Source organism: Sitophilus oryzae, unplaced genomic scaffold (genome assembly GCF_002938485.1).
Source record: "Sitophilus oryzae breed Bouriz unplaced genomic scaffold, Soryzae_2.0 scaffold_428_pilon_pilon, whole genome shotgun sequence".
In the NCBI taxonomy this organism is placed as follows: Eukaryota; Metazoa; Arthropoda; class Insecta; order Coleoptera; family Curculionidae; genus Sitophilus; species Sitophilus oryzae.
In genome coordinates this window covers 48967-62793 of record NW_022147005.1, presented here as the reverse complement: position 1 = coordinate 62793, position 13827 = coordinate 48967, and the positions used below count along the sequence as shown (strand labels likewise).

The following is a 13827-nucleotide window of genomic DNA, read 5'->3' as shown; positions in this document are numbered from 1 at the left end:
ATACCTTTCCCTTGAACTTTAAGTACTAACAGAGGTACTGATTGGGTCAACCGGTCGACTGCGACAAATCTGCTATATCCCCTTCCACGACTCTTAGCAATGTGCACAGTTTCTCGGTTTATTTCATACGTTTGGCAACGTGTTTACTGTTCCCTCTTTGTTCAGTACATTATAAACGCATTGTACTCTTCTTACATACGGAAATCTCGACCCAAGACTAACCTTTGCCAGCCCTTATTATAGTACTATTGGTCGTATCATTGTTTGATACATTCTGACCTTTAAACTAAAAATATTCTTGACACAATTTCCTGGGTTTCATTTCGTTTCCTTACGAATACTTCCTCAAACTTGTATCGATTCCTTCTCAGAATTTATTTGTATCTTCCCTTCTCAAAATATCTGATCACTCCATAAACTTAGTTTTCTTCCCATTAAAAGCCTACCTATCTTCATGCGAAAATTAACATACAAAATTATTTTTCAATAAAAAACTGATATTGATAGCAATTTCACTTTCACTCCCTTCATATTCTTAACGAGACATCAGAAGCACACTCTAAAATATCAATTATCTTAATTAATTTCATATCCCTATTATCCGGAAGTTAAATACAGCTTTAATGCTTAATTTTCTGTCACATAACGCCTATTATGAAAGAGTTTACGTTTTTTTATAAAACGCCTTAAGAGTTTTCAAGTGCTTTTACTATGTTAATTAGCGCGAATAAATCTTAGTGTCATAACTCTCTGAAGCAGTTAGTTTCAATTTTTCTTTTATACGAGTGATTTAAATTAAGTGATTTATCATGTATATATTTTAACATTTCAGTTTGATTACACAAGAGGCTGAAAAGTAAGTTAAATATCAAATTTTATTATTTAAACAATATTATATTTATATTTGTACAAACATATTTTTTAGAGATATGCTCAGGTTTATTTATAAGTATTGTTGTATGATTGCATCAACAAAACTTACTGTGCTAATAATTATTAATATTTATTTATTGGCTAATTATAAATGTGGCAACTTGACACTTTTTACAACAGAACTACCACCTAAATTCCTAGCGGGAAATTTAAATTCCAGTTAGCCAGCTCGGCGCCGAATATTTCCATGGTTGGCAAAAATGAATTTAAAAATCGCGCCCACCGATTACGTCACTAAAAGTTTAATTGGTATGAAATATATATTTCAATCATTGTTAAAACATAATCTCACCATATAGTTAATAAAAAAAAGATTAATAAATTATTTAAACCTTTGAATGAAAATTGCGTAGTATCTTCTCTGATAATTTGTTTACCATAATTACGGATTTGTTTATGAAAGGACAGTGTTGTTTAATAAATAAATGCTCTGTTTCATTGATGACTATTTTATATTTCAAAACAAAATATTTTATTCAAGGATTGGCAGCTGCTGGAATTGCTATTAATATCTTGTCATTGAATTTTCAGAAAAATTTAAATCTAATAAAGTGACCTATACCGGACGTTATAAAGGTTAATAGAACATCAATTGATAATTGTTTTAATTTACAACTTGAATTAATTAGTGACGCAAGGTGTGGGTAAAAATACAGGGTGTCTTGGAGTTAACAATAACCAAATGTCGTTTGCTCTTAAAAATGTTTTTTTTGTTATTTTTTAACTTAATGATAAAACTACAAAATTCAAAAAAAGCTCTGGCTTGATTAATTAACTTTTATCCTTCTCAAGTCCTCTTCAACATTCCATTTTCATCATCTACCCCTTCTTCTCTTTCCATCTATTTCACGCCTTATCATTTTAGTTACTCTTGTTTCAGCCATTCTCTCAATATGACCTAGCCATCTCAGTCGTTGTGCTCTATACTCGGGAAACGATACAGTTGTTTTGTTTCTTCGTTTGCTCTTCTGGTCCACATCTTCTTTCTTCCAAAAATCTTCCTCAGTAGTTTGTTTTTCCAAATAATATCTACAGTACCGGCCAAAAGTGGAGAAACGTTTTAAATTTATTTGCTGCCGTTTTACAAGAACGAAAATGTTTATAAAGCATATATATTTATACATAGGACAACTGTCTCATAAAAATCCACACAAGATTTTTTTGGAAAAACTTTTATTAAATTTTGAAAAAATTAAACTAATTTCTATGAGGCCAAAATGGAGAAACTGGTATTTTTTATACATTTGTAGTCGCTAGTCTCAGTATTTGGTTGCATAGCTTTTACTTTTTATGACTGCTTGGCACCTTCTGGGCATAGACTCAATCAAGTTCTTTATTACGTCCCCGGATATTTCATTCCAGGCTTGTAATAGGGCAGCGAACAAAACATCTTTATTTTTAAATTTGTCCCTGTTTTTACGCCTACCATCGTCTTCTAGTTAATCCCATAGGTTCTCTATAGGGTTCAGGTCGGGGCTTTGAGCTGGCCATTTGATCACTTCAACTTGTTCATCGGTTAAAAATTCCTTAATAAGTTTGGCAGTGTGTTTCGGATCATTATCGTGTATAAATTTCCAGGTTAAAGGGAGAGAGGGTTCAGCATAAGGTACCATTGTTTTTTGCAAAATATTTAAATACATATAACGATCAATAATTCCATCTATTTGAACAAGGGGCCCGACCCCATGCTCAGAAAAACAACCCCAAACTAGAACGTTCCCACCTCCATGTTTTATGGTGGGTATGGTGTACTTGGGATTGAACCTCTCATTGGCAGGACGTCTCACCCACTTAATACCATCCGAACCAAATAGATTGTACTTGCTTTCGTCCGACTAGAGTACATTTTTCCACTGCTTGTAGGTCCATGTAGGTCCAATTTCCATGTTCCAATGCAAATTTTGGCCTGTATATTTTTCTTAGAAATAAACGGCTTTCGGGCAGTTCTTCTGACATTTAGTTGTACCTGTTTCAGACGCCGTCTAATGGACGTAACAGATATTGAAATAAAGGGATATTCGTTCCTTATATCCTCCGCAGTGCAAAATGGATTTCTAAGTGAATATCTTCTTATTATTTTATCTGTCGCCAAAGTTGTTTTTTTTTGGTCTTCCGGGCTTGGGTATACTGGCAGTTGTCCCACGGCTTCTATACAAATTAATCTGTTTGCACAAGGTTGCAATCTAAGCACAAGGCACAGGAAGAAGAAGAAGAAAAATATTAAAAGTTTCTCCACTTTTGGCCGGTACTGTAGCTTCGAATTTTCCGTTGCATTGAGCGTCCACGATTCACATGCATATATAGTACTATTGGTCGTATCATTGTTTGGTGCTTGCTTTTAATGATTCTCTGTAGTGCCTTTACACATCTATTTCCTCTCATTATTGCTGACATAATTTCCTGGTGTACATTTGGTTTACTTATAAATACTTCCTCAAGGGGCTTCTATCATTTCCCTCTCTCAGAATCTATTTGTAGACATCTTCCCTTCTCAAAATCCGTATCGTACCACTCCATAAACTTAGTTTTTTTGGTCACCGATATCAACTTTATCCGATATAAGCTCTATCGATATCAGCTCTATCTTTAAATTTTTACTTACTAGGATAACTAAATTGTCTGCAAAGGCATTCGTGTCTTTTTGTATACAGAACGCCCAGTGAGTTAATATTCATTAAATTGGCATATCTTCAAGGTTCTTGATACTTAACGGGTAGTAATAAATGCAAAAATCAGCATAAAAATAATTTTTCAATAAAAAAATGATATTGATAACAATTTCACTTTCACTCCCTTCATATTCTTAACGAGCCATCAGAAGCACACTCTAAAATACCAATTATCTTAATCAATTTCATATCCCTATTATCCGGAAGTTATACAGCTTTAATGCTTAATTTTCTGTCACATAACGCCTATTATGAAACTTAAGAGTTTTCAAGTGCTTTTACTATGTTAATTAGCGCTAATAATTCTTAGCGTCATAACTCTCTGAAGCAGTTAGTTTCAATTTTTCTTTTATACGAGTGATTTAAATTAAGTGATTTATCAAGTATATATTTTAATATTTCAGTTTGATTACACAAGAGGCTGAAAAGTAAGTTAAATATCAAATGTTATTATTTAAACAATATTATATTTATATTTGTACAAACATATTTATTAGAGATATGCTCAGGTTTATTTATAAGTATTGTTGTATGATTGCATCAACAAAACTTACTGTGCTAATAATTATTAATATTTATTTATTGGCTAATTATAAGCCTTATAGAATATTGGTTTATGGTTATATTGTTTATACAGGGTGGCCCATCGAAAACGTTCCGCAAGGCATAACGCCCAGGGTATTCTTTTTTCAAAAAACCGAAAAACACGTCAATTTTGTTTGTGAGGGGGACAACTTTTGCCCCAAAAATGATTGCGAAATCTTCAACCCTCTGAGCGGGGGTGTTATCCCCCAACTTTTATATAGTTGTTCTGTGACTTGTACGTTGAAGTTCTTCTCAATATCGTTAAACTGACCCACAATACAATTTTCAAAAATACCAGCCCACACGTTCAATTTCTGAGTGTTTTGTGTGTGCACCTCGTGAAAAACCCTGGGGTTGTCTTCAGCCCAGTACCGACAGTTGTGCCGATTAACTACACCGTTCAAAAAGAAAGTACACTCATCCAAAAAACACACATTAAATAAGAAATTATTATCATTCGCCACTCGTTCACTCATAGTTTCACAAAATTGCAAGCGACAATCAAAATCGTCTTTGTTGAGTTCTTGTACCAACTGAATTTTATACGGGTGGAACTTGCTTTTTTTAATATCCTTTGGACACTTGTACGATTCACGCCGGTCTCATTGGCTAATTTTCTTGTACTCAGCGTACTATCCATGGTAACTTCGCCCAATACAAATACCTCCATAGCTTCATTTACTACAGGATTTTCCCTCTGCCTCTTTTTATTCATAACGGAACCAGTTTCGCGAAATTTTGCTACTAACTCGCGAACAATTTTGCCATAAAGGTAGTTGTCAGAATGGCGTTCATTGAATATCTGCGCAACCCGATTGCCACATTCATTATTTTTAAAATAAAGTTCGATTATTTCCACTTTTTTCGCAAGTGAGTGGCGCTCATAATAATTGTTAAAAATTTAACGATATTGAGAAGAACTTCAACGCATAAGTCACAGAACAGCTATCTATAGTCTGTCCAACGAGAAGATCCTTGACAGTGATAGATGTGTCTGTCATTTTAATTTCAAAGTAGTTTGTTTTATTTTACAAAGAAATAAGTTGGCACAGCTGGAACGCATAGCAGGAAATATTTAAAATTTGATTGACAAGATGACAAGTGATTACTTCAAAATATGGTGAAAAAACTGTATAAAACTGAAAAAATGTAATCGAGTTATTTTATTTAATAAAAACGGTATGTGTTAATACAAAACAAACAAGAACAAGACACTACATACCAAAAAAATATAAAATAGAACTATTATTTACTTTCAAGCTTTATGAAACTACCCGCATTTTGTAATATTCCACAGGAATAAATAAAACAACATAGGTAAATAAAACAAACTATTTTATTAACACCTACCAAATTTTATACCTTAAAAGTTGATTAATTAACTTTAATCTTAATTTTTTTAAACCAGTACCTTTTGACATTATTTTTCTGCAGTATTAAAATCCATTATTTACCTATCGTGTGATGTCGATATTTTACAGCTACTCCAGTTTTTAGTATATGTTTAGTTTGATCCTTCTACCATATACGAGATGCACTTATCTACGACGAAATGGTATACAAACTTTATCGATGGCAACTTCATTGGTGTATAAGACTTTCTGCCTGGGCAGCGAGTATTAACCATAAACTGTGCTCTGGGTCTACAGTTAATTTTACTGATTTTCCCCACTTGACTTCAAAGACACAAAACCGAGCACAAAAACACACGTAATAATAATACGAATCAAAATGCATCATCTTCCAAACGCAGGGTATTTAACAAAAGTTGGCCAAAATTATAACCTATAATTTGGCAAGATTTTTGACAAGCATCAAAAAATGACAAAAATCTAAAGGCGAGTTCATATTTATCGGCGTCCGTTTGTCGTTCATCGTTCCGTCAAACCAATAAAATTGAAATACGATCTGTCATTTTTTAAATAAACCAATAAAACTGGTTAAAAACAAGACGACACGACGCATGACGGATTTATATTTAAACCCATCCATAGATAACTTAAAAATTATTAGAAACTTTTTTTAGTAAAATAAATAGATTGGTACGGGACGTCATCTGCTTTTCTTCTGTCATCGTCTGTCGAAATCTTACCTGAGAAAAAAAACAGAGTATAGCGCACTTGATCGTTCAACCTTGTGGCAAGTGAAAAAATGCGTACACATCTAGAAATAATAAGAAAAGCAGCAAATTGATCGAAGAAAATTATCCTTATCATTTACTCTGATAAATGTTTAAATAAACTTTTCAAATTTCAATCCTTCATATTTTCTCAATGACTCGACCGATTTTCAAAAACGAAGCCGGAAAGTATAGAGAATAGAAAGCTCTTTTCATTGCGTTACCACTTGACCCCCCTTCCCATTTAAAAAAAATGGGGGATGACACCCCCGCTTAGAGGGTTGAAGATTTTGTAATCATTTTTGGGACAAAAGTTCACTCACAAACAAAATTGACGTGTTTTTGAATTTTCTGAAAAAAAAATTACCCTGGCCGTTATGCCTTGCGGAACGTTTTCGATGGGCCACCCTGTATATTTCTTTTTTCACTTATTTTTTTCAAAAAAAAAAGAAATATAAGGTGGGATGATACGGTTCAAGTGAACGGTATAGTGAAGTAAGACCAAAACATAACATTGCTGTATATGATATATTTTTTTATTTTCGCGTTAAGATTTATGTTGTTAATTAAATTATACAGCTGGGTTGGAGTGATTTCATATGATTTTTGTTGTGCATTTTATTCATTCCTCTTTTACTTTATTTTTATGTTAGGTATTATAATAATCGAAACATTGTTATTAACAATATTTTTCTTATTGTTACAGACATCGACACTACGAAGATGAAAACGAATGGAGCTGTGGCAGCTGGCTTGAATACACGGTGGTCGTCGTTTTGGCCAGCGTACTATTACTGGGTTCCTTGGGATTAACCTTGTTCTGGGTATTTCAATACCGAGGTGGATTCGCTTGGAGAGAAAATCCAGCCAAGCAGTTCAATCTTCATCCGGTACTGATGGTTGCCGGGTTTATTACTTTCAGTGGATTCTGTAAGTGTTACCGAATTATATCACGCAACGATTTGATCTGCATGCCAAATGTTAAGACCAAAACGATAGCGTTCTTTTCACACTACACGTCTTGATTTTATAAAAGATAATTTCGTCAGTCTATAGTCTAGTATACAGTTCCTGCCAAATCCGTGGTCTGTGTAGTTAAAGGTATTCAGCATGTTTAAAGATCACAGAACTCCTCTCTTCGATGAGATCTTTATCTGTACAGGACAGTTCAAATCCCTCAGATATCATTGCGTGTAGTGTCCTTTTAAGACAGACTCTCATTAAATGACTTTTTGGACATAAATGGATGCAGTTGGGTCTACACTGGATCTCTGGTTTATAGATTCATATTAATATTTAAATTAACTTCGCTGTCGTGTGATTAAAAGGGTACTATCAGGCCCGTTCCTGGGGTATCTGGCGCCTACATGCAGCATTCTTTGGTGCGCCCTTTTTATATTAAAATCAATTATATATTTTAATCTTAATCTCAAAAATTTAAAGAATTTATATTCTGCGACAAACGAGCAATATGTAATTGGAAATGTAAAAAAACTATTCTAATTAAAGTATAAAAACATTTATTAAATAAATAAAACAAACAAAACCACAAATATTTAATAACAAAAATATATACCCTAAAAAGAAAAAAACTGACCCATTTTATATGAAATACATAAAAACAATAAACTAAAATTCGGAAATAATATACATGTACTGATTTCTTTCGAAAATCTAAACAACTATGAAACTATGAAGCTTTCCCGGACACAAACGGTACATTGTGAGACAGGAAATTGTAGAGAGAAACAAGCCCTATAACATAGGATACAACATTTTAATGAACAGTGCTTTCCATAAAATCAATAAAATGAAAAAAATACGAAATAATATACATGTACTGATTTCTTTCGAAAATCGACAACTTAATAACTATGGTCCCTTCCCCGACACAAACAGTACATTGTGAGACAGGAAATTGTAGAGAGAACCAAGCCCTATAACATAGGATACAACATTTTAATAAACAGTGCTTTCCATAGTATCAATAAAATGAAAAATATACGAAATAATATACATGTACTGATTTCTTTCGAAAATCGACAACTATGAAACTATCAACCGACACAAACAGTACATTGTGAGACAGGAAATTGTGGAGAGAAACAAGCCCTATAACATAGGATACAACATTTTAATGAACAGTGCTTTCCATAAAATCAATAAAATACAAAATATACGAAATAATATACATGTACTGATTTCTTTCGAAAATCGACAACTATGAAACTATGAACCCTTCCCGGACACAAACGGTACATTGTGAGACAGGAAATTGTAGAGAGAAACAAGCCCTATAATATAGGATACAACATTTTAATGAACAATGCTTTCCATAAAATCAATAAAATGAAAAAAATACGAAATTATATACATGTACTGATTTCTTTCGAAAATCGACAACTATGAAACTATGATCCCTTCCCCGACACAAACAGTACATTGTGAGACAGGAAATTGTAGAAAGAAACAAGCCCTATAACATAGGATCAACATTTTAATGAACAGTGCTTTCCATAAAATGAATAAAATGAAAAATAAATAGATGAAATCAATGTGTTGCCGACAGATTGCCCTAGACTTGTTTATTCGGTGCGGCCAACGCAAAAAAGACGCTAAGCAAACTTTATCCTATGATGGTTTAAGTATTGTTTATTGGCAAGAAAACGTATCGGTTTTTTGTTACAAAGTACTGATTGACCCTTTGATTTTGCGCCCCCAAAATGTTGCGCCTACGTGCGTGCACGCACTGCACGCCCTGGGTACTATAATAATCTCACTCTGTTATTGGAAGTAAGAGAGAAAAAGCTATATAATATAATTTGCACATTTGCTTACATTTTCATTAGATAGCCAGATTTCGCAATTTTTATTATTTCGCAATGGTCATTAAGAGAAGTGAACGTACAGAAACGGTACGTTATGTAGTTTATATGCATTCATATGCGTGTGTCGTTTTTTTAAGTAAGTAAAAGATAGCTTTATATTGCCGGCATCAGCCTGTGCCATCTGTTTATTTCTATTTCATTGAGCTAAAAAATCACTCTTTGTTACCGGCAATTCACTGTTATTTTTATATTTTATTTTAAGGATTTTAGGAATGTTGCTAAATCTTGGATTTTACTAAAAATATCAGCTAATTCTAACCCAATGAATGTATGTATTTTTAATAAATTTAAAACTGTATCTATAATTTTTCTTCTTATAGTTAATTTGTTTCAGTTCATTATTCTTTATAATTGTGTCATGAATTATGGAAGACATTTTTCAAATAATTCTTATGGTGTTTAATACAAACATAAAAGTTTAATAGATGTTTTGTCGATCTAAGTGACATTTTTTTAAAAAATATACTAATAAATAAACTGGCTAAAATGTAGCCAATTTACACATGATTATTATTACTATTAAAAATCATCATAATGCAAATAACACTTCTCTAGTAGATTTAAACCAATTAGTGAATACATATTTTAGCGATTTCAATCTAATTATATGTGATAATCTATGTAAATAATTAACAAAAAACTACGAAGATGTTTATTTAGTACACAATATAAACAAATTTGTGAAATTTAGACTAAAATCTATTACAGAATTTCATTAACAGAAGACTGAAATTATCATTTGTAATGCTAATCTATAGATGAAAAAGATCATGAAAACCTTGACATTACAGAACATGTTCTTAGTTCATAGACAGATGTAAAGAATGATTTAATGGATTGTTTATAAAATAAGTAAATAAGTATTCACCTGTACATCTAACGGGATTATCTTGAGAAAACCGCATATATTTATAGATTTTATTAAGTTTCAATGTTTTAATGTCATCATTAGAATACACTAAGACAGAACAAATAGGTATGAAGTCTTGACAATTATATGGTAAAGCCAAAAATTAACAATCCTATTTTTACTTAATAGCAACTTATCTTAAAATTAAAAAAATAAATCTTATTATTTCACAAGCACATTTTAAATTCAAATGCAATGGGTGTATAAATATTTTCTATTATCTAAAAAAAGGGGGGATTTTAAATAAATTTGTTTAGGAACCCTGTTTGTAAACAATGCAATTCTAGAAATTATGGAATATAAATAGAAAGAACAGAAAGAAGACAATTGGAAATACTGGGATTCTTAATTCGTTTTAATAGCTTAAATTTTTTAATGCGGATAAGACGAGCTTCTGTTGCAAAATTAATTTTAAATCTTAATATGCATTATAGAATTTAGTATACATATATTTATTTATTTAGCGTATGGCTCTAGTACACATAAAATAACATGTTATTATCACAGCTGTAAATACACTAATAATAAGAATACGAACAAAAATTGAACATGTCAAACACAAAATGTAAAAAAAGAAAATTTAAAATATAGTACAAAAAACAAACTTGTCACAAATAGGGAATGCAATCCCGCACCAAAATCTCAATCCCGCAAACCCGCGGGATTAAAGCAGCCAATCCCGCGGATCCGCAAAATTGCGGGACTGTAAACAATAGTCATACATTTGGTCCTAAATTGTACAAAAGGCATTGTACATTTTGCATAGGCCCACGATATATTGATATAGGGTGTATCTTAAACTAGCTATACAGAAATTTGGACCGATGTATACAGGGTGTTCAAAAAATATATTTAATATTAAATAAACTTAAATTTTATTATAATTTATCTACTTATTTTATAAATAAAAATATTATTCTGATGTTGAAGTTTTTTTAACATGTGTTAGTTATCTGCTTTTAGATACACTCTATATCAATAATTTTTTGGCATATGCAGAATGTACAAAGCTTTTTGTACCATTTAGGACCATACGTATGACTAAAAAACTTATCAAATTGTTTTTTCTAATTTCAATACAGATTAGCCATACTTGGTAAAAATTTCGATTTTTTAAAAATAATAAATTTGCGGTAAAAAAAATTCTTGACCAAATTTTCACATTCTTATAAAACACCCTGTATACGAGAATTCGCTATATATATTTTCGAAAGCCATATAGCATCTTAATCACAATAGATGCATCTAAAACCTGGTCCAAACCGCATCCCAAAATCTTTTTTAGTTCAAGAGATACCTATTCAACTTTAAATTTACCCCAAAATTTTGCTTGTCCCGATAATTACATATGTCCGGCAGTTTATTTGACGAAATTGTCCACTAGTTAAACGCTTTTCTTCACTTACGCACATACGCCAGAAAGAAATCTACAAGTAACCTGCTTGTTTCACTTATTTTTAATGGCCAAGGTGTAAACGGAATCCACCGGGTTCCGACCGTCGCGTCGACGCATCGGCCCGGAACGAAACGGTTTGACCCTGATCGAGATCGATTCGGTTACCCAGTAGTAATGCCGCAGTAGTAAGCCCACGGATCCCGCACGGTAAATCCCGCGGAATCTCAGATAGATCCCGCTTTTGCGGGATCCAGCATTTGCGAGATTGCATTCCCTAGTCACAAACTCTAGTCTTTTTATATAATCAATCGCACTTGGTGTTGCCTTGAGAGGAAATCTCCAAAACCTCCCTCATACGTCGTTAAAGTGCATTCCTCTCTAATATGTCGAACAGTATGTCGTAGAGCTCCACAATTACATACCGGAGTGGTGGCCTTTCCCTATTTATAGAGAGAATCCATGCACCTGCCATGTTCGGTTCTCAGCCTGTTTAGAGTCTTTGGCCAGCCCTCAGCAGAGCTGGTATTCCTAATAAAATTGTAAGAATCATAAAGGCGCTCTATTGTGAGGCTCAATGTGCTGTCTTTCATAAGGGTCAACGGAGTAAATCCATCAACATTCGGAATGGGGTGAGGCAGGGTCACTTCCTATCGCTATTTCTTTTTAATATCCTCTTAGATGATATTCTATACAGAACAATTTCCTGGAATCATCGTGGAATATGGTGGACTCCCTTTAGCATGTGAGAACATATCAGTTATGCAGATGACATCTGTCTTTCTCATACTCACGCGGATATAGCATCAAAACTACTTGACTTGACAAATGAACCTCAAATTGCAGGTCTTAAGATCAATATAAAAAAACTAAATCGATGAGAGTGTGTACCAAAAATGTTACTCCCTTTATCATTGGAACAAGACATATACAGGAGGTAAATAATTTTACTTACTGAGGTAGTATAATCTCAACCAACAGAGGCACAGAGCAAGATATCATAAATAGAATAAAGAAGGCCAGAATAACATTTGGGATGCTCAACAATATTTGGAGATCTAGACAGTACTCTCAACTTAAGTTTTCATAAACAGCTGTCTGCGAAAAATTGTTGGAATATTCTGGTCAAATACTATCAGAAATGAGGATTTATAGAGCTTGACCAACCAGAGGCAGGTGTATAACGAGATCAAATAAGAAAATGGAGGTGGATTGGTCACACTTTAAGGCGAAGCTGCAAAACATCGCTGGCGGAGCTATTGAGTGGAATCCACAAGGCAGTAGAAAAACTGGTCGCCAGAGACATACACACATGACCAAAATTATTGCATATATCGTTTAAAAATATACGGAAAGGAATTTAAAGAATCTTATTTTATACTAAGCTTTGATAATCTGTAATAAACATTTTTTTTGTTATAATGGATATGGTAAACAATGTTTATCCTTCAGACCCAATATTATTACAAATTTTTGCAGATTTCGATTTGTGGTCTCTTGGGTTTCAGAAAAAAATTGACCATTGTTTTGGCCTTAAAATGCCTAGAAACATTATTTCACAGTTTAATAGAGTCAGAATAGTAACACTGTCTCAACAGGGCTACCGGCAAGTTGCAATAGCGGAAATTGTAGGAGTTAACCAAAGCGATGTTTCGCGAATATTAAAAAAATCAGGGAGACAAACGAGGTTACAGACCGGCCTGGAAGAGGTAGAAAGAGAGTTACTACTGCTGTGCAAGACCGTCAAATATCCCTTTATTGCACGACGCAATTCCTGCTTTCTAGTACTGCTATTAAAATGAGTTAGCTCGCCTTAAGGGAGTAAATGTTTCAAGAAAGACCATAGCAAGACTCCATGACAGAGGATTACATTTAGGAGGCCTCTACGTGTTCCGAAGCTTAATTTACAGCACAAAATTACGCGACTACAATGGGCTGAGGAGATGAGAGCAAATGGACCTAATTGGAATTTCGTCATATTTAGTGATGAAACAAGAATAGGCCTAATTTCAGACTCGCGACGAACTTTGGTCTGGAGAGCATCTGGAAGACAAGCACGCTTGAATGCAGATCAACCCCGTGTCCCGTTTCATGGGGGAAACATTATGGTATGGGCAGGTATAATGCACGGAGCTCCACTTGTTTTTATTGATGGCACAATGACAGGTGCCTCATATATAATACTATAATAATAGATAATGCTCCTCCCCATCGCATTTTAGCGGTTCGCGAATTTTGTGAGGAAGAGGGTATAAGAAAACTGTGGTGGCCACCGATGTCTCCAGATATGAATGTGATCGAGCTTGCTTGGGACATGCTAAAACGCCATA

The 13827-nt window shown here is 33.4% G+C and overlaps 1 protein-coding gene across 1 annotated transcript in view; it reads left to right on the top strand.

The window, feature by feature from the left end:
- Nucleotides 1–3998: 3998 nt before the first annotated feature.
- The window catches only part of LOC115885840 (cytochrome b ascorbate-dependent protein 3), a gene marked incomplete at its 5' end in the record, with an annotated part of 42150 nt that continues 32321 nt past the window's right edge, over nt 3999–13827 (top strand). Inside the window, 2 exons of the mRNA XM_030904862.1 lie at nt 3999–4030; nt 7013–7236. Of these exons, the coding sequence (XP_030760722.1) occupies nt 3999–4030; nt 7013–7236 (256 nt within the window). The remainder of the gene's footprint in view (nt 4031–7012; nt 7237–13827) is intronic.